General features: G+C 42.5%; 1 protein-coding gene across 1 annotated transcript in view; it reads left to right on the top strand.

Moving 5' to 3' along the window:
* Scgn (secretagogin, EF-hand calcium binding protein) overlaps positions 1-4,218 on the top strand; it is a 38,878-nt gene extending 34,660 nt beyond the window's left edge. The window contains exon 11 of the mRNA XM_027409578.2: positions 3,737-4,218. Coding sequence (XP_027265379.1) covers positions 3,737-3,865 — 129 coding nt within the window. The 3' untranslated portion in view covers positions 3,866-4,218. The remainder of the gene's footprint in view (positions 1-3,736) is intronic.
* The last annotated feature ends 17,741 nt before the right edge of the window (positions 4,219-21,959 follow it).

Below are 21,959 nucleotides of genomic sequence, written 5' to 3'. Positions count from 1 at the left end.
AGGGTCCTGACTGAGTGTAGTCCTAGGGCTTCCATAATCAGACAGAGCGCTTGCTCTTCCATCCCTCCTGTGAGTACCACATGGGGCTGAGCATCACATGTGGAGACCCAACTAGAGCTGTGCCAAACTCCTCTCCGGTATAGACCTTGGAAAGCACTCTCTAGATAGTCAGTGTTTGATCCTCCCTCTCCCATGTCATCTGCCATCTCTTCTTCTCATCCTTTCTTCTTTGCTTGGAAATATTTCTGTCCAACATAGCAGAACTCTATTCCAGATCAACTATTTATAAGTTTTATGTCTGTGGATATGTTTCTCAAACCTTGCGTTGCCCAACTTGTCACCCATAAGAGGTGCTCAGTGAGACTTGCCAACCAAGGCTAGGTGGTAACTGGGGATGCTGTAGATTCTTACCATGGTCCCTGAAGACAATATGACTTCCCAAATTCAGTCTCTATTACTGTTTCAGAACAAATCAGCTATTACCATTAGAGTGCATTTCTGATCTGGAAAATTACAAACATATAAGAGGAAGTTTCCCAAAAGGAATCTTTAACTCAATGAATGACCACATCATAAGGTATAATCCTATCTGAAATACTAGTATGCCAAAGGTGTGCAAGAAAGCCTCCAGGACAGAATGGCTGTGTCTAGGGGCAACTGACTCACCATAGTTTTAAAGTATATGATTCCTTTTCTGATTTTAAATTATCTCTGCATATAAAAATATTGAAGAAATGGAAAGATAGCTCAGCAATTAAGAACACGTTTTGCTCTTGTTGAGGACCAGAATGCGGTTTCCAGCATTCATAGTGGGTGACTCACAACCACCCAATCACCTGTAACTCCAGCTCCAGGAGACCTATATCCTCTTTTTTCCTACACACACACACACACACACACACACACACACACACACACACACACACATCCATATTTTTTTAAATTATCAAAAATAAAGCAAAATTTAGGAAGTCAAGAAGAATATGGGCTAAGAGTTCCAGTTCCAGGATGACTACCTCTGTTCCAGGTCCAGGTTCACCACTAGCTGGCAAGGTGATTGTGGGTGTCATTTAGCATCTACAGATATGTTTCCTCTCCTGCTTGTCTTTTCTTTTGCTTGCCATAATGGGGATCGAAGACTAGAGCTCACTTATGCTGGGCAAGCACTTGGCTACTGCACTAAAATCCAGCTTGCTTTTATTTATACTGTGAAACAGAGTCTCACTAAGTTGGATAGCCTGATCTTGAACTCCATATATAGTCTAGGCCACTAGTGTTCATAATATGTACAGAGCCTTGAGCCATAGTCCAGGCCTCTGGTGATCATAACATATACAGGGCCTGTGAGTCATAGTCCAGGTCTCTAGTGTACAGGGCTTGTGCTCCAGGATACCTAGCACAGAGACTTGGGCCTGCTGGCTGATGGGCCAGACACTGGCTGCATTCTTTCAGGGGAGTTGGAATGCAGAAGGTATGGGGTATGATGAAACCTGAAGATGACATTGAGGGACAGGGTGACTCACAAATCCGCAGATAGGAGGGAAAAGCACAGGCTATGAGCATGCATGGGGGCGGGGGACCAGTCTTGAAATATCCTAATTCCCAAGGCTCATGAGAGGCAGATCAGCAGTTTTCAGTCAATTGCTCTGAGCCTAGTGTCAGGTGGTCCTTTGAGGCAGATGAGAGAAAAGGTCTACTTTTAAAACGAATGCTTACAGTATGATCGCGGGCTGACTGCTGAGTCAGCATTCTGACCCTAAGACACCTGCATGAGAGCGGGCAGGTTAGATGGTCTCTCTGAGATGTAGTTTACTTGCCCATAATTAAGTCTGAATCTTTATAAACCTCCTATGCTTTGAAGATTTGAGATTATGTTTGTAGAGCCCCTATGCCAGGAATCTAAAAGCACTCCTGTGTTGTTGACTTGCTGCTATTAAGGCAGTCTTAAAGATGAAGGCTCTGTGGCTTCTGTGGTTTGTCTTAAGTGATCCAAAGATTTTAAAGTAGTGATATTTAGCTTTCCTAACTCATAGTGATATGTTCAGAATTAAAAACATAACTTACATGATACAGTGGAATTTCTCATACAGCTTCCCTTCCTCGTTACTTCCCACTATTCTAATACCCCAAACATTTCTCACTTACTTGAAGGAAATAATTATTCTGAAATAAAATATACTATTTTTCAACTAGGAATAGAAAGGTTAGAATAATTTGCATGAGGTAAAGACACTGGCAAATGATTCATACTTAGATGTAAATGTCTACCACTCCAATCTTCTCTGAGCATAAGGATTTGCCATAAGGATACCACTTATTGGAGACAAAAGCTATAGCAGTGAGTTATTAAAGATGCTGAAGACCAGACATCTCCACTTTGCATCTGTACAAAGATGAGTTCTTCACAGGACTTCTTGTACAGCTTGCTGTAGACTTCCAAGCCATATTTCATCAAGTTGCAACATGCCTGCCTAGTACCGAGACCCAGGACTCTATACTTTCTGAGCCCAAAGAAAGGAACTTGGTAACAATGCATTTCATCTTGTCTTTGCAGCCTGATCACTGAGGGTGTTCTGATAGGTGTGAGAGGTCCCCAGCCCCTCCCACCCCTAGCCCAGCCTCGTGTTCCTTTAGTTCAGGGGCTCTTTTCTCTCCCTCCCTCTTTAAAGCCACAGTCAGGACAGATGTGGTACCTGTAGGTCATTGTCCCTGCTGGAGTGCTGATTAGCCTTCCTGGTTGTGTCTCTAGTTTGGGAATGGGAGGTTTTGTCTCCTACTGAAGATATTTGAGAGGTTTCTTTGGAAGAGAAGAAAGCTTAAGGCAGGGTTGGGGGCGATGGGGAGTGCTTCCCAGGGACTCAGAAGTCTCTGGAAGAAAGCTGCCGTTTCTTCACCTCACTCGGGTAATGAAGAAGAATGAACATCCAGCTCACTGATTTTCTTCTCTTTGGTATCAGTTTTTCAGTTTCAATTCATCCCCCTTCCCTAGCTTTCTCTAGAGCTGTGTGAGGTGGTAGACCAGATAGACCAGAGCTCTGTCAGCCAGAGACCCTGCATGAAAGCACCAGGTCTCCCCTCTGGGAAGAAGGCTGAGTTCTCTGGAGCCTCTTTCCTAGTCTGGGCAAAGGCTGTCACTATTTCCCACCTGGGCAACTGTGAAGAGGGGATGAAGTATGTGACGGGAGTCACTCTGGTACTGTGCTGTGTGCACCCTGGAAGCTTCAAATGCTTCCCTGGGTGCAGGTATAATTGTCCCTCCTTAGTCTGGAAACACACTTGGACTAAATCTTCAGTTGCTACTTTGATATGTAACATGGAAACTGGATTTTTATTGTGTATGAACCCTCTTTAAACTAGAGGCACTAAACATCCCATGGACAATAATAAACATGTCTTCCCTCATTGTCATAAAGACAAAGACTTCTTTGGGACAAACTGTCTTCAATCCAATTGCTTATAAAGCAGACTTTTCTGAAATAACCATGGCAATCGATGTGGAAATAAGACTTCAAAAATGTTTATTTACTACGCCTGAAAGTGCAGGCTAAGAAATCAAGCCACCGCCAGCAGATGTTAGGGACCCTGGGTGAGATAAAGAGACAGTAGCTGTCCCTGGCTCTTTATGGCCCCTCATCTGCCCCACTTCTAAATTCCCAAAGCTTAGGGGACTTAGGGAGGGTGCTGAAGTCTGGGATTGCTACTGGCCTTCTGAATGACTGTGTCCTCTTATCCTCAGCCCAGCATCAGCGGTGTGGATCTTGATAAGTTCCGGGAGATTCTGCTTCGCCACTGTGATGTGAACAAGGATGGAAAGATTCAGAAGTCTGAGCTGGCACTGTGTCTTGGGCTGAAAATAAACCCCTGATCCCCGGCTGCTCTGCTCTCTGCTTGTGTGTCTGTGCTCTTGCTGTGGGAAGTACGTTTGTGCTTTGTTCTTGGGGACCCAGTCAGCAAACCTTCTCACTGATGCTGTGGTACTCTTGGGCAGAGGGAGGGACCCCAGGGTGCTGCTTGTAGAGGCAGCCATGATCCTGTACCATGGGAATCCCCCATGTAGCTTCTTCTGTCTCCTCTCCTTGATCTTGGCCTGTCCCCTCCAGCCTCAGTTTACCTGCTAGTCTTGCTCTGCTCAATCTTCCCCTTCACCGGGTGAATAGGGATAGCCATCTGCAATCTGCCATCTGCTGTTTGTCCTTGAGCTTTCTGCTCAGAGTATCACCTGTGCCGTGCTGTCACAAATACGTCTTCATGTAGAAAGGAATCTGTAGTCAAGAATAAAATTGTGCTTGAGTTATAAGCTTTGTAATTTCCTGATGGTTTGGTGGGAGCCCTAGCTGGGGAGCATCATCCTAAAGCAGTGATTAGCTGCAGGCAGCTAGCAGTTGCCCCAAATCATTGTTTTTTTAATTGGGTGGGAAAAGCAGAGTATCCTGGGTCAGGTTTCACTGTTTTGTTTGTTTCTTTGGGGCAGTGTTTTACTGTGTAGCTCTGACTAGCCTACATCTTGCTGTACAGCAAAGACTGGACTCCAACTAACATCCATCCTCCTGCCTCTGCTTCCTGAGAAGTACTGGACTTTTAGACATGTCATGAGCATCTTGGCTTTGTTTTTAAGACCTTGATGAAGTCACTTGCTCAGGTAGGAGAGTATGTTACTTTGCTTTCTGTTGCTTGATAAACACCAAGACCAAAAGGAATTTGGGTAGAAAGTGTTTAAGTGTCTTATATGTCCCAATCACACATCTTGATCACAGTCCATCCATGAGGGAAGCCACAGCAAGAACTTAAGCAGGACAGGAACCGTAGGCAGGAACTGAGGCAGAACCCATGGAGGAATGCTGTCTGTTGGCTTGCTTTCTGGTGTCATGTCACCTGTCTTTTACTTTACAGGATGACTTGCCCAGATATGGTACTACCAACTGTGGGCTGAGCCCTCCCACATAAATTATTGAAAATGCCCCACAGACTTGCTTATAGGCCAATCTGATGGAAGCATTTTCTCAATCAAGGTTCCCTCGTCCTAGATGACCCTACTTTGTGTCAAGTTGACAACAAAACAAAACAGACAAACAAAACCCCCAACTAACTGGCACAAGCGGATCTTCAAGAAATCCAGATAAAATGTGGATACACAGTCATCCTGTCCTCTTCCAACAATATCTTCCAGAAGATTTGGAACCCTCGGGTTTTTATACTCCAGTACCTTCATGGGCACCTGTGCATAAGCCTGGCCCACTGTAACAGTTCATCTCAGTTGTTGACTTGATGAAATCTAGAGTCACCTAAAAGACAAACCCCTGGGTAACTCTGTGAGGCGTTATCTTGGTCAGGTTAACTGAGGTGTGAAGATGCACATATTGTGGGCCCTCCCTGGCTGGGATCTGGAGTACATAAATGAAGGGAAGTGCACGGCACGCACTCATTCCTGTTGCATGGTTGTGGCTGTGGTGAACTATCCCTTTGAACTTGAGTTAAGATGAATCCTTGCTTTTGTCAAAGTGTTTTTTATCACCACGACTGGAAGAGTAGATGAGACACCCTTTTAACATTGCTCTGATGTCTCCCTTTCTTGCCCTCACATACTCATGCTCCTCACAGAGCATCAAATGTCTTTATCAATGAAAACAGTAGTCTGTAAGTTGGCAGAGCTGCCAGCCTCAACACTGTAAATACGTGCTCTGGGGGCGGGGAGTGGCAGATGTTTCCCTAGCATCAATATCATTGTTTAAAATCACTTCTAATATTAGTGACCATTCCCCTAAAGAAAGTTTAAAGCTGGGAGGTTCTTCTGGGAACTAAAGTGCTTCCTGGCCTGGAACATATACTCATGGCAGTAGATAGTCACCCTGGCAGGAGGGGACACATTATACAGAGGCATACTTTCTAGAGAGCTAATGAAACTCTAGTGGAGGTCTGCATCCCTAAGAATGAAATTTCCTTTGCAGTCCAGGCTGTGGCAAGGAAAGGCTGAAGCCCTGGTACCAGCCTGAAAAGGGACCTGCTCCAGAGAGTCCTCATGCTGCTGACAACTTAACATAGGCAGATTTCCTGGATGTTCTTATTTTCATCATTTTCTATAAAATTACAACACTGATACAGAAAAACTGAAGAGGAACTGAGACTAGCTCCCCTCTCATTTTGGCCAAACTATAAGCAAATTCATTGTTTTTGTTAATTTCTGTTTTCTAATTAATTTTAAGAAGTGGCAGGTTTATGAATGTTAAGTGCCTCCCTGTAACACCAGGGCAAAGGTAGGCTGGGTCAAACAAGAGAATCAGTGTTTTAAAAACTGTTGGCTTTTTCCAGCCCAAAGAAACATATAACAGGAAAAAAATCAAAACAAAACAGAAACAATGTAAATGAGAAGAAAAAATATCTGATCTTAGAATTAGGAGCCCTGGTTAAATTTTGAGCCCATTCTACACCAGTTTTATAGTAACGGTGCCTATATCTCATTCATATATACACATGTAAAATCTTTTAAAGGTGGATTAATTTTTTAAGGGCTCTGAGTTTAGATCTCCAGCCACCATAAAAGCCAGTCATAGAGGCCCCTCCTATCATCCCCAGGCTGGGGAGGTAGAAGCAGGGGTATCTCTAGGGGTTGCTGGCCAGCCAACTTAGCTTAAGGTACAATGAGAAATCCTGTCTCAAGAAATAAGGTGGAGGGGTTAGAGAAGAAATCCAACTTGACCTCTGGCCTCCACATGCACATGTACCCACAAGTGGACAAACACAAAAATAATAAGTCACTATGGTTAGTGGGAAGATTGCATTATTTACCAAGCTAATGTGGAGTATTTCATAAATATAATGCTCTACACAACATTGGGTGAGATGGTGGCAATGAAAGTGATCTACTACTTGCTCCATCCCTCCTTCAAAAGACCTTGGGTATTCTCCCCTGCAGTTACTAGTAGTTCTTCAATGAGCTGGACATCAAACATTCTTCTTGGATGTGAGGCCTGACTTTACCTCAGAATTCATTCTTATGTTTTATTCATTTATCTTTGAGGCATAATTCTTATTCCCAAACTTAAAAGAGTAGCGAATATTTCCAGCTTCTCCTTGAGATCTGCATTTTGCACTAGAAATCTAGAGGATTTCTAGACCTGTACCCTGGCATGTCAAAGAAAAATCAGAGGACAAGAGGCTCGAATATTATCAATAGAGTCATCATCACACTATTATCAATGTCAAAGTCGTTGTCATCACCATCATCATCATCTTAGACTTCATTTCCCTTTTAGGCTGGTTCTTATTCCCAAATTAGAAAGAGTAGTAAGTTTTCCAGATTCCCCATGACACCTACATTTAAAGGAATCCAGGGACAGCTAGTACATGCGCTTGTGCAGAAACTGCAGAAAAAGGCTGTCCATCTTGCTGAAGAACTGCACCTCAGTAAAGAGAGGGCTGTGCTGAAGGTGCTGTTATTATTCCTGTTTTATAAACTAGAACATTTGGGATGAAGACAGGAAGCAGAAGTCTAAGGTCTCCTACCTAGGAAATCACCCAGTTCACCTCTGGGTTTTAATCAAGAGTTTAAGTGGCTTTGACAGAATGGCTAAAACATTCTTTGGTTTCATTGGGGATGTAATTGTGCTTTTTTTTTGTATTTGTGGTATTTTTTGAACACTAGTAACTGCCAGCTAAGACAGGGACTATCATGGAGCAAGTTGAGATACTCCAGAGGTAAAGGCTGAGGATCATAAGGAACCACTTCTAGAAGGGTTGGTAATGCAGTAATGCAATCCTAGATATTCAGGATACTGGGGTAGGAGATTGCAAGTTCCAGGCCTGCCTGCCTGGGCTATGTAATGAGTTTAAGGTCAGTTTAAGAAACTCAAGGACACTGTATCTCAAAATAAAAATTAAAAGACAGGACTGAAGATGTAGCTAAGTGGTAGAACACTTACCTAGCACATGTGAAGGCCTGAGTTCCACACCATAAAAAGAAAACAGACCACCAGCCAATCAAACAAACAAGAAAATCATAATGCAATATTTAAATAAATTACAATGTGCAAAAACCCAGCATAGAAAGAATATCAACAGGTTAAAAAAAACAGGGCCAGTGCAATCTATGGAGCCTCTGGTATTTATCCCTAGTATAGGAATAGACTTTGGGAGCTCATTCCACATAGAGGGATACTCTCTCAGCCCTGCTCCAAATGATGACAGACTTTGAAGATCCTCTATGGAAGGCCTCACCCTCCCTGGGGAGCAGGGGAGGAGGGCAGGGAGAGGGACCTGGGATTAACATGTAAAAAAAGGCTTGTTTCTAATATAAATGAAAAAAATAAAACAGGGCCAGTGTTCTTGATTTTTTCAGGCTCCATTGGGTAGATTTGTTTTTGGTGACAAGTGCTTATTGTGAATTTTAGTTTTAGGAGACAGTTTTGCATTTTCTAAATTTTTCTTTTTGAAAAAATATTTATATTTATTATTTAAGCGCACGTGTGCACATCTGAGAGAGAGACAGACAGGAAGATTGAGGGAGGGAAGAAGAGAGGGGAAAAAGGAGAGGGAGGGGGAGAAGGAGAGGGAGGGGCAGAAGGAGAGGGAGAGTTGTGTACATGAATGCAGTACCCACAGAGGTTAGAGGGGCATCGGATCCTCTGGATGTTAAGGGCTGGTATGAAGCACCTGATGTGGGTGCTGAGGATGGAACTCTTTGGTAGAGCAGTGTGTGATCTTAACCACTGAGCCATCTCTTGAGCTCCCTCTACTTGTTAAACACCTAATTACTAATTTTGCAGAATCCATTGACCCATTGCCTTGATCTACATAAATCTTCCAGAATTTTCTGTTTCAAGAGCTTAAGAATTTAGTCTGCAGAGAAGACAATGGAGGGAGATGAAATGTGGGAGAGGAGAAAGCAGCAGATCCTGGAGGAGCAGGAGGGCAAGCTGAGCTCCTTCTTCCCAAGTAGAACAAAAGAGATAGACCTGACTTTGATTAACAGAGTAAGCTCCGTGGGCCACATGCACCGGAATTGTAGCTAGCTTCGTGAGAGAACACTACTGAAAAAGTAGTCTTAGAAAGGAGGAATTTTGGATATTCCCTATTCTCATGAGGATTCACTGTGTTCCAAGTATGATGAAGAAAAAGCAGAGATCTGGAAGACTCAAACATCCATCCTCACCATCCTCACCATCTCACCACCACCAGAGTCAGAAGCAATATCATTTTCAACATTATTTCCATCAGTGGCAGCAGCATTGGCATCATCATCCTAATCAGCACCACCAGCAGTATCATCAGCACCATCATTAGCATCAGCACCAGTAGGAGTATCTTCATCATCAGCATCATCACCACCATCATCATCATCATCACCATAATCATTACTAGCAGCACCATCAGTAGCAGCAGCAGCAGCAGCATTTCCAACATCATCAGCATCTCCACATCACCAGCATCAGCATCAACAGCACGACTACCACCACCATTATTAGCATCATCACTGCCATCACCAGTTGCATCGACAGCATTACCGTCAGCAGCATCATTACCATCAGCATTAGTATCATCAACAGCAGCAGCAGTATCATTATCATAGTTATTATCAACATCATTATCTATCAAAATGTAACTCCCATTTTAACCAAGACATTGAAGAATTTATTTTTCTTTTCTAGTTTGTGGAGTACAGATGGTAGAACAACTGAGTGATAGAATGCTGAACACAAGGTGGTGGGGAAAACCAGTTGTGTGTAAATCCTCAATTAGCAATGCTGTGTCATTTACAAATCTGTGCCACTCTGAGTCAGCATTGTTCACTTCATGCACAATTATAGTAATCCTAGAGCAAATGTTAGCACTGTAATGATGCTGCTTTGCAGAGCGATCATCTGAGAGCCATTCTCAGCGGCTACATCAGTATCACAGCATTTGTGTAGCTCCAAATTACTCCAGAGATAGAAAAGGCTGCATTTTCTCAGTCATCAAACAGGGCAGCCTGCAATTAGATTATGCATGCTGTCATCAGGGGGCTGGCAAGCCTACTTCACATGCTGGAGGGCTGAGGATGACCTTTAACAGATGCAGAGTTTCAACATAAAAACCTTTGGGACTGGAGCAGATAATGAACCATGGTTTGAAGCCAGCTGATTCATGTTTTTGTCTCTGCTTCGTAAGTACTTGAAGGAGGGCTTCCAAATGTCATTGTTTGGATCTCTTAAAGGAGTCAAAAGAACCAGATTCATTTATATTTGGTGAACCCAGAGGTCAATTGAACCTAAACTGCATACTTTTGCTAGTCCATTGACCATTTTCTGAATATCTGCTTCTTAGTTTTTTTTGTTTGTTTGTTTGTTTTTTTTGACCTGAGATTTACCTTATCTGGGTATACAGACTGATCATACCTAATACAGATTCACTTACAGGTCTGTTCTACTTGTTATAATTAGCTGAATGTCTTCCTCTCTCATCCCCATCCTGCCTCTGTCAGCAAGCTAAAGAACAAACTTGCTTTTATGGAAGCCTGGCCTTTGATTATTGCCATATCTAAATTCAGAGGAATCTTAAATGTTTCTCTACTGCACACAGATTTTATCTCTTGCCTATTTACCACCCATGGTAAGAATGTTTGTAAGATTCAGGGAACAGTTTTAGCCCCGGATTTTCTTCTATGGGTCTGCTGCTCCTCCAGACTGCTTGGGAATATTTATGTACACCTGACTCATTTTCTTTCTCATATCAAATGCTGGTGACCATTAAGCAAAACTTGGAAGCCATATCTTCCAGAAAGCTAGTCTTGACTTTGGAGACACAATTGATTGAAAATGAGACAGCTGGTCTATCGAGAGAGAGTACTGAAGCAAAGTCCCAAGGTCTACATCCAGGTTTTTCAAGGAACCCCCTGGAGAGCTGCATTTATCCCATCATACTGCCATATCCAAGTGCCAAAAACTAGGTGACTTAAACACCAAAATGTATAAATCTATGATTGTGAGGGCTGGAGTCTGGGAGAGAGCATTGTCAGGGCTGGTGCCCTGCAGACTATGAGGGCAATTGTTCCAGGTGCCTCTCCTGGCCTTTTATGGTTTGCTGGTAATCTTTGGTATTCTTTGGCTTGTAGAAGAATCGCCCAGTTTCTGTCTTCACATGGGTTTCCCCCTGGGCGTACAGTGGTCTGTTGGTCAGTATGCCTTCATCTTATGTTTCACAGCTGCACTGATCCCATTTCCCAATAAATTCACATTCTGAGGTACAAGACACCAGGACTTCATTACATGAATTTTTAAAATAAATTAATTAATTTTGTGTGGGAGGAATGTAGAGGTTAGAGAACAAACTAATGGGTCCCATTATTTAAACTTGGGTTGTGAACCTTGGCTGAAAATGCCTTTACACACTGAGCCATTCCACCTGCCCTCAAAATATGAATTTTGTGGGGCCACAATTAACCCATCACAGAATCCTTGGGAAAGTCCCTTTTAGCTTCCTTACCTGGAGATAGGACAAGAATAGCTGCTCTCAGATTCCTTAGAAGGCTAAGGATGGGGTCTAGTGAACGTTCCTTAAGCAATCTTCTTCATTTTAATACACGTGACTGCTGAGGACATTTCTGTGCTGTTTAAACTCTGGTCCCATGAATGGTGCAGCCCAGTCTGTGGCCAGACTGTGGGAATACTCTGATGCACACAGCCTGGAGTCTCTGCATTCCCACCCCCCACGTTTAGGTTTACACACACACACACACACACACACACACACACACACACACACACACACGTATGTATATATTTGGGGAAGACAGACATTAAGTCTATGGAATTTGCTATGAATATACTGGCTCATGATGGATCCAAATTTTAAAAGGAAATAAACCTGTCCTTTTCTACAGGGAGCTTGTTTAGTCTCTACATTGCCATTTCTTATTAAAACTTAGGAGAAAATGTTATTCCATGAGTTTGGAAAAGGTGAATGACCCTAGATGATACAGCATGTGCTGAAAACAAACACAGGTATTGTCCTGACTATGGCCAGTTTAATCTACTCATTTACGTCTTCTGCCGTCTGGGGATCCAACCCAAGGCTCTGAGTGCTAGGCAAGAGCTATACCACTGAGGTCTGTAGTCTCCAGTCCTGTGTGTTAATTGTTTACTTCAAGCACTCTCTGGCAATACTTTTTAAAGAAAATCAGTGGTGTGGGGAAAATAAATTTTATGTAAGAAATGCCTGCACTCAATTTTCCAGACATACTTATGCTACTTGAATGTGGGGCATTTATGGTAATGTATACTTCTGTCAGATCTTGAGAGTGCAGGAGTATGGAGGCATGAGTAGATATCTATACGTGGGACATTGTTTTCCTCGTGGGGTCACCTGGGTTGTGTGGGGACCTCCAGGATCCTATCAAGCACATGTAACCACAGCTGGTAAGGGGCCTTCTGTGGGAACACAGGAGGAGTGTCACAGGTGTATGGGGAGAAATTGGCGCCATCTCTTTCCTTGGACACCACCCATCACAGCCCTGTCTCCCAGGCAACTGCATCCTGTTTCTAGCGAGTTTCTTTAAATGCTCACCAGCATCCTCTTTTTTTTTGGATCACGAGGTTTCAGTGAGCAGTACAGTGCTAGTCCCACGGAGCTGAGGCCCAGTGAAATTCTGAAATTCCTGGGTGTATTCTTCCTGAAGGGATGGATAATCTTCTGAAAGGTTTCCTTCAGGAAACAATCAAGGGGAGATGACTCAGTTTGAACTTAGGGTTTTTGTGATACAAAGGCAGTTTCAGATAGAAGGCATGGGGGCGGGGATAGAATATGAAGTTAAATTACCTGCCCAGACCTTCTTGCTGGAAAAATGGCCTTCAGTTTGCTCTGCACCCCATTTTTGGTCACATCCAGTGAGTGTTACTGAACTTGAGAGAAACAGGAGATGGTGGCTGGGGCAGGGGTGTGGTGGAACAGAGAGAGAGAGAGAGAGGGGGAGAGAGAGACATAGAAAGAGGCAGATATAAAGACAGATGGATACTACGGGCCTGTGTGTACAGCCCTCTGTAACTTCCTATCCCTTGGTGGAAAGGGCTCCACACCATGGATGCAGTTCTGGACTTTGTCCAAAGGAGACTCAGGACAAGTATCTGGCTATGGTGCTTGTTAGCATACCAAAGAGCACACTGGCCCATAGGCTCACTCAGTATCTGTGGTGGCGTTTCAGCTCTCCTCAACCCCTGCTCCTCACCCTAAATCTCTCCAGCCTACAGGCTTCCCTTCCTCCAGCTTCTGATTCTTATATGCCCTGCCATTTCAGCCACACACTCTCTTGGTCTGCTTGCCCTCTCTCCTCTTCTACCCTGCTTCTCTCTGTCTTGTTTCCAGCCCTTCTTTCCTCTCAGAGCCTTGTTCGGTCTACTGGTCATGTTTAGTCTGCTACTCCCTCTCCTTGCTCTGAACTCTTCCAGACACCTCTGGCTGTACTTTCCCTCATATCTATAATGCTTGCCCAATGACTAGGATTCTCATGTTAGCTCAGTCTTAACTATCATAAATCTATATATTTTATAAGACTTATAGAGGATGCCTTCCGCTGGTGCCCTCTTTTGCTGGTGGATCACATGGAGCCGTGGGAGGAGGCCAAGGGGGCAAAGAGGACACTTCCTACTTCTCCTTCCTTAAATATGAGTCTCCTTGCTACGTCATTTCCTGCCTGGATCACCACTTCTTACTATATTTCCCAGAATCCTCTTTGACCCTGGTCCCCTCTAACTTGCTGCCTCATTGGCCAAACAGAACTTTATTCAACAATCAGTAAGATAGGCGGGCGTTGCTGGCACACGCCTTTAATCCCAGCACTAGGGAGGTAGAGGCAGGCGGATCTCTGTGAGTTCGAGGCCAGCCTGGTCTCCAGAGCGAGTGCCAGGATAGCTTCCAAAGCTACACAGAGAAACCCTGTCTTGAAAACCAAAATAAATAAATAAATAAAAATAAATAAATAAATAAAAATAAACATACACAGAAGTACATTCCCCATCAGGACACTTTCTTGCTTGACTAATAATTAATTTGGGAGAGTCCAGCTTTTTGAGGGCTGCATTATCGCTGGACAGGAGGTCCTATGTTCCATAAGAAAGCAAGCCCAGCAAGCTATGGAGAGCAGGTCAGTAAGCAGTGGGCCTCATGGTTTCTTCAACTTCCTGCCTTGAGTTCTTGCTTTCACTTTTCTCAATGAAAGACTATAAATAAACCCCTTTCTTCCCCCAAGTTCCTTTAGGTCAGTGTTTTAATCATAGCAACAGGGAATCAGGTAATACATAGGGCCTCCTGCCTTCACTCCTTACACCCTTCACCCCAATGTATGCATTTGCCTCTCAGGGTGTTTAGAGGTGACCAAGAGCAGTTGAACCAGGAAAGGAGAAGCAAATCAAAATTCCCAGGATAGGTTCTGGAAAGCCACCCGTCACATTCAAGTCACCAAGCCTTTGTCAGTAGTAAAAGGGAAGCAGCCCGTGAATTTGCTTCAGCTGTGTTTGGACTAGGAGATGAAACAGTCTACAGAAGGGGAAACAGGCAAATAGAGACTTTAGCTTTTAGGTGTGGTGGCCCATGCCTGTAATCCTGGCCCTGGGGTAGCTGAGGCAGGAGGATTGCTGTGAGTTTAAAGCATGGGCTATATAGTGAGCTCTAGGCCAGTCTTAACTACACAATGAAACCTGTTTTGAAAAATAGAAACAGAGAAGAGAAATCATAAAGGAAAGAAAGAAAAGAAGGAAGAAAGGAAGGAAGGAAGGAAGGAAGGAAGGAAGGAAGGAAGGAAGGAAGAAAGGGACAGAGGCAGAGAGCGCATACACTACCCTGGAACTGAGCAGAACTTCAAGAGTAATATTTGCCAATAAAAAGTCAGAGTGCCACTAAATGAAATGAATATTGATGTTTCCTTGGCATTTTCTAGAATTCCCATACACACAATTGTTAATGGTGAGAAGAAAGAGGCAGAGTTTCACACTGTTACCTCACTAACTTTTAGGGACCTCACCTTAGGTTGGACCAGGTGACTGGGTGTGGTGGTTTGAATTCAATGTCTCCCATAGTCTCAGGCATTCAGATCTTTGGTTCCCAGTTGGTGATGCTATTTGGGGAGCCATAGGGGGTGTGGCCTTGTTGGAGGACCTGTGTCACTGGAGATGGACTTGGAGATTTTAAAGATGCCATTTCTAGTTTGCTTCCAGCTTTGCGCTAGTGGTTCAATACATGAGCTCTTCGCTTGCTATTCCAGCTGCACCCTGCTGCTTCCTCATTGGGATGGGCTCTTTATCCCCTTCCCCAGCCATAATCCAAAGAAACCCTTCCTTCTTGAAATTTCTTTGGCTATGATGTTTTATTATAGCAACAGAAAAATAACTAATCCACTGGGGTTCATGGCTTTGACTCTGAAAATAATTTCACAATTAGCTGATTTATAATAAAACAGAAACTTTTTAGATTTATTTTATTATTTTTGATTTTGTGTGTGCCCACATTGTAAATTTCTGAGGCAGCATAAAGAGACAGGGGACAGATGATAGGGTATGACCTTCAGTGAACAAGTCTGTGCTTATTAGCACACACAGTGAGGGACACCCTGTCTCTGGAGGAAATTGGAGGGTCTGGGGGTTGGGAACATGTCTCCAATCCTTTATATTTGGAAATGAGGAAATTGTTGCAGCCATAGGGGGCTATGTGCAATTTCATACTCTCTTTTCTCAAATTATATGCTTCAAGCAAGACAGATTATTTTGGGGGACAAGCTATCACTGCAAATTTTCCTTCTGGGATGACCAATAGTGATGGATCAAGGTCATCTGTAGTTTCACAGGAGTCCTGTATTGCCACTGAGGCACTCTGTCCTGGAGATGGGAGGTGTCTGATGCTCTGGAGGTGGAGTTGCAGGCAGTTGTGAGTCCCTTACATGAGGTCTAGCAATGGAGCTCAGGATCTTTGTAAGAGCTTCTAACTGCTGAGGCATCATTCTAGCCTCAGAGTTACAAATTTTAGTAAAGATATTTTTAAGATCCATTTTTATTTCTTTTATGTGGATGCTTTATCTGTGCAGTACATGTGTACAGTGCCTGCAGAGGGCATCAAATCTCCTGGAGTTGGAGCTACAGACAGTAGTTAGCTTCCAAGTGGGTGCTGGGAACCAAGCCTGTGTCCTTTGTAAGGGCAGCAAGTCTTCTTAAGTGCTGTGCCATTTCCCTGTATATCTCTCAAGATATTTAATACAGGCTTAAGTATCAAAAGAAGGAGTGGGTGTTCAGCAGGGTAAGACATACCCAAGAGCACTTTCTTTGAGATAATAGCACCAAGTGAGACTTACTCAGGTGGGGTAACGGGCTGACCCAAGAAACATTACACAATTCAGTGTCTTGGCCCCAGTCCTGTATATGCTTTGGGTGGCTCTCCGGTTATATCTCAAAAGGTTTCCAAGAAACTTTTCTTCTTTCTTGCCCTCTTTTGATAAGACAGACAGGTGAGGGTACAACAGAGATGCACTGGACAGAATTGTTATCTGATAGTAAGTGATGGGGGAAGTACTTCTGTGTATGTTTATCTTATTGTTAAATAAAGTTCTGTTTGGCCAATGAAACAGCAAGTTAGACAGGACTAGGAGTCAAAGAGGATTCTGGGAAATGTAGTAGAGAAGTGGTGATCCAGGCCAGAAGTGTTATAGAAAGGAGACTCATATTTAGCAAGGAGAAACAGGAAGTGTCCCCTTTTGTCCCCTCTGCTCTTCCTCCAGCTGCGGGATGTGAGCCACCGGCAAGGAGGGACACCAATAAGATGCCCAATAAGATAAGTCTTATAAAATATATAGGTTTATGATAGTTAAGACTGAGCTAACAGATGAGAAATCCTAGTCATTGGCCAAGCAGCATTTGAACTTAATACAAGTGTATTAATTTGGGCCCTAACTCAGGCAGACAGCTGGTGTAAAGCACACATGTGGCAGTGGGGCTCGGCAGCTTTTGGCGGAAAGATTTATCTTAACAAGTAAGACCAAATCCAATGGAGTTGCACAAGTATTTAGAACAGGTTCTTTCCCTGTAAATGGAGTCTGTAGTGATGTTACAGTAGCATTGAAGGTGCATTAAGGGAAAGCCGTTTCCTTCTGTTGGAGAGAATGGGTGGGGACCAAATGTCCTATAGGACCAGACAATCACGGGCTAAGAGACCAACTACCAGGAAGACAAAGTCACTTTAAATTGTGCTAAATAGATGGGAGGAATACTTATTCTTTTAATGGAATAATGACCTTTTCTTCCCCAAAAGTTAGTCTCTGTTACATCCACTGAGCAACCACTGTGAAGTTCTGTTGGGTCTGCCCACCCTTCTGAGTCCTGATTCACAAAGAGGCACTTTTTTTCTTTTTTTCTCTCTTGTCTCTTTCTTTAGAGATGCTGGCTAGGGCCTAAGTATACCAGTTTTGGTACTTTGGTCATTTTCACTATCTCTGAAGTTCTCCTTTGACAGATGGGAGGAGGACAACTGACCCAAATCATGGCCAAACTAATTAAATCAAGCTTCCTTTAAATTCCTGCACACCGGCTTCCTCCCTAAGGCAGGGCTCAAGAGGTCAGCACTGGAAGTAGTAAAAATATATAGCTCGGGGTAAGAGGTTTCTAAATGGGGGGGGTTGGCAGGCAAATAGGTGGGGATTACAGAAGGAGGACATAGTCATAACAGGTTGGTCACAATAACCTCACGAAACAAAGACATGGTGGCTAGGTGGTCATAGAATGGGGGTCATAACAACAGATGGTCATAATAACACTTTGAAACAAAGACAGGGTTGACATTTCCTGGAACAGGAAGTACAGAACCATTTGTAGTTAAGGTTACAGGAGGTGCATAGCCTAATCCTTGAGAAACCGATTTAATCATAAATAAGAATGAACCTAGTTTGTCTTTACTATAAAATGGCTTTCAAGCCCAAGATGAGGCAGACTGGTTCATCGGTGGCTGACCTCCATGTTAACTTAGCTCAGATGGCATGGCTTTCTCTTTTACTCTTGCCCATTTCCCTCTTCCAGGTAGTTGTTTGAGGTTTTACTTTTAAACTATAAGAACACTTTCCTTAAGTTTGTTTTTTTTGGTTTCTTCTTCTTTCTTTCTTCTTCTTCTTCTTCTTCTTCTTCTTCTTCTTCTTCTTCTTCTTCTTCTTCTTCTTCTTCTTCTTCTTCTTCTTTCTCCTCCTCCTCTTCCTCTTCTTCCTCCTCCTCCCCCCTCCTCTTCCTTCTTTTTCTTCTCCTTCTAAGTTTGTTCTTAAACTTTATTAACAAGAAAACTAAGAATCTTGAGAGGGCACTCCAATTTTCCTGGTAATGTTGTACCCTAGATGGGACTCTGAAAAAGAAATTTGGCGACAATGAGATCTCTAGAAAATCACAAGTTTATGGCTAGAAAAGAGGAAGAGCTAGAAAGCTTTGATAGTGTTGGTGTTCTTGCTGCCCTTCTACTGAAAGGCTTCAAGCAGATGCCTGAATGAGAGGCTACTCTCCCTTTCCACGTTCCCCAAATTTTCCCCAAATTCTATCGTTACAGTATCCCCAAGAGTTGTGTGAAATGATCTATCCCAGGCACAAGAGAATGCTAGTTTCCACTGTAAACTTCAATTGATACATAGAAGGGATTAGAAGAGTCTGAGAGCACATTCATATCGGATTGAGAGCCTTATGGTTTAATACCAAATATACCTGCTTACCTGTCCAACAACTTGATTTGAAAGTTAAGTTTGGCACTTTTGAAAGAAAACTGGCAGTGTCCTTCAGAGAGACACACTGGCGTATTTTCTTTCAGATGAGAGGATCTGACACCCAGGGATGGCTGGGCTTGCTTCACAGGGAATCTGGGTCAGGATGCAGAATAACCAAGGCTAGCTATGAATTCATACTGTGAAGCCTGGTTGCTAGTTGTCTGAGGAGGTTTGTAATGTTATTTTCTTCACAAACTTTCCACAATAGCAAATTTCACACACAAAAAAGGAAGTGGAAATTGACTTCTGAAATAACTTCTATTCATCTATCCTCAGGGAGACAACCCAACATATGTCTATGTAAAGAGAAGTTTATTTTAGGACTATCTATAATTGGGAACTCCCTTCTAACCCTTCAAATGGAAAGTGGTAAGGAAATGGCTAAATAACAGGTGGGGACCCATGTTATCTGTGTGGTGCAGGTATGCCAGAAGGGATGATTTCAAAAGTAGCATCAAAGGGAAGATTCTTATACCATCTCTGCCCTGGGGAAGGACAGGCTTAAGAATATATATAATCTTTAGGGATGGAGAGATGGCTCAGTAATTAAGAGCACTGGCTTTGTTTCAGAGAGCCTGTCAGTTCCCAGCCCCAACATGGAAGCTCACTACAGCTTGTGACTGCAGTCCCTGGGGAGCTAATCCCTCTTATGGCCTTTGTAGGCACCAAATACCCTTGTGGGTCATAAACCTATCTGCAGCCCAAACAGCCATACCCATGACAATTAAAAATTGAAAAATATTTTAACTTAGACATTAGTTTTTTCTTTTCCAGCCAATATTCATCTGGCTATTGGAGGTAAATTAGGATATTTGCTAAATTTTCCTGGTCGTGAAAACAATCAGAGGGACTTTTTGTTAACATTCCTCCTCTTATGGAGACTCTTGTAGCTCAAGGTCAGCCTGAAATTTATATAGGATTAGGGAGTCAGGGAATTCTATGACCTGACAATTTTGGGGAACACTGCCTTAAAGACAACCAATACAGTATTGCCAACGTGTTCACAGTCTGCTGGTGAAACGCCACTTCTTGATAGTCACTCCTTCAGGGCAAATCCATTCCTCCGTACAATAGCTGCATCGTGGGACTGAAAACATAGTCTGTTACTTCAGAGATGAATTTAGAGAACATTCAAAGCTTCCATCTTGGCCAAAGTGTCTCACTTTCTTGGATTGCTTGCCTTGGGGAAGCCAGTTGCATCTTGGGATAAGCTCTGGACAGACCCCGATAGCAAGAATCAAACCTGTCTCTACTTTTTCTTTTTCTCTCCCAGGATCACCTGTGTTAGGTTAGTGTTACAGCAGAGCTATATCCCCAGCCCGCTTTTAACACTGTGTACTTAGCAAGGGTTTCACTAAGATGCCCAGGCAGTCCTAGAACATATGACCCTCCTGCTTCAGCTGTGGAGCAGCAAGTCAGACCTGGTTGTTGGCCTTTTGTGAGTGAAAGAGGATGGAGAAACAAGAGAAGATAATGGAGATTAAATATGAGCAAGGTGTATGATAGACATATGAAATGTCATGATGAAGCCTTACCTTTATCCTAATTTTTAAAACATGAAAAATAGGGCAGGGAATGCCAATCACTGGGAAGTGCTTGCCCCGCTTGTCCAAAGCCTTGGGTTTAATTCTCAGCACTGAAAGAGAAATCAGAAAATAAACTGTATCTGTTCAAAGAATCAATTAAGAAAGGAAAAAGAAACAAAGCAAGCAAGAAAGAAAAAGAAAAGGATAAAATTCATTAGGTAACATAAGTATAGAGAGAAACCACTGATCAACATTGGTAACCTTAAGGAGAGTCGTTGAAACACCATGATGCATTAAAGAATCAAGATGAAAGGAAATACATTCTTGTCTCATCCCAGTAGTCATTGCCACACCTTCACAAAACTACAAATACATGAAGGCCTGCATTCTTACTTTGGCTATTATTTCTGTGATTTCCTTGATAAGATTACTTTTCCTTCACCTGTCCCCACCTTCTTCCTTATCTCCCCCTTTCTCCCTCTTCATTTTTTCTTTTTTCCTTCCTTCTTGAAAGTCTAACAAGATGCCCAATGCACTGTGGCAGGCAGATATTAAAGTTTATATCCTGTGGTTTGTTTAGCAATATACATGGATGCAAAGGGAGCCTTCATGTATCTGAAACTGTAAGTCAGAATCTTTTAAAGCACATTTGAAAATTCACACACACACACACACACACACACACACACACACACACACATCGAATTACAACTTCCCTCTGATTAAAGATCTCTGATAGTCTCCTCCATTCTGTAGTCATATGGTTCCCATGAGAACCATTTCTTATATTCTATTCTTTCTGGACCAGTTGAATGCAATGCCTGGACCGATCTAGAAACTCCCCAAGATTTTAAAAGCTGCAATTAAGTAAGGGGTCATTCTTGTTTTCCAATGATTTAAACCAAAGGCATAAAGTTGCTGCCTTATAATCCATTTTATGACTTACAAAATAACAGACATTTGACTAGAATACTTGTTTGTGCAGCAAGTAATTGCTAATTAGAGAACAGGTAGACAGATTCAGAGGGAAAGACAAACTAAATAAAAAAGACATAAGTGAATACAGTGGAAGGAGAGACTCAGCTAAAAGAAACCAGTAACAAAGGGTTGGGGGTTTATGGTTTGGCTATTAACATGTAAGTTGTGTTTTATTGTGTTTGTAACATAGAAATACATAATGGGGTATATCTTTTTGTAAGACAGATATTTTAAAATACACATTCATCACAGATGTGTCCCTTTCTGTCTCTGAAATATTTTTCTTGTTTTAGATAAAGATGTATTTTCCATTTTCAACATAATAATTATTACAACTTCCAAGAGATGTTTATTATCAAATAATGATTTCACTAAATTATTTCCACTGAATATCATTCTTGATATTAAAAGTACAAAAAAGTATTAGAGTGTTGATTTTATCTGAAATGTATATTTTCTATCCTCTTCTTCCAAATCTTCTGGACCAGCAAATTTTAGGTGTAGAGTTTACAAACAGGACACAGCTGTCTTCCATTTTGATTCAAATAGTGTATTTAAATGGCACAGTAATATGCATTTTTATTCCAAAAGTGAGGAAAGGGAGAATAGTGAGAAAATACTGGACCAAAGCAAGACAGAAACCCAGCAGAGCAAACTCCAAATTCTGTATCCCTATGTCCAATAACATCAAAAGGCTTATTAGATGGCTCTTTATA

This window comes from Cricetulus griseus, chromosome 3, assembly GCF_003668045.3.
Source record: "Cricetulus griseus strain 17A/GY chromosome 3, alternate assembly CriGri-PICRH-1.0, whole genome shotgun sequence".
NCBI lineage: Eukaryota > Metazoa > Chordata > Mammalia > Rodentia > Cricetidae > Cricetulus > Cricetulus griseus.
This window is presented reverse-complemented; position numbering and strand designations above follow the sequence as displayed.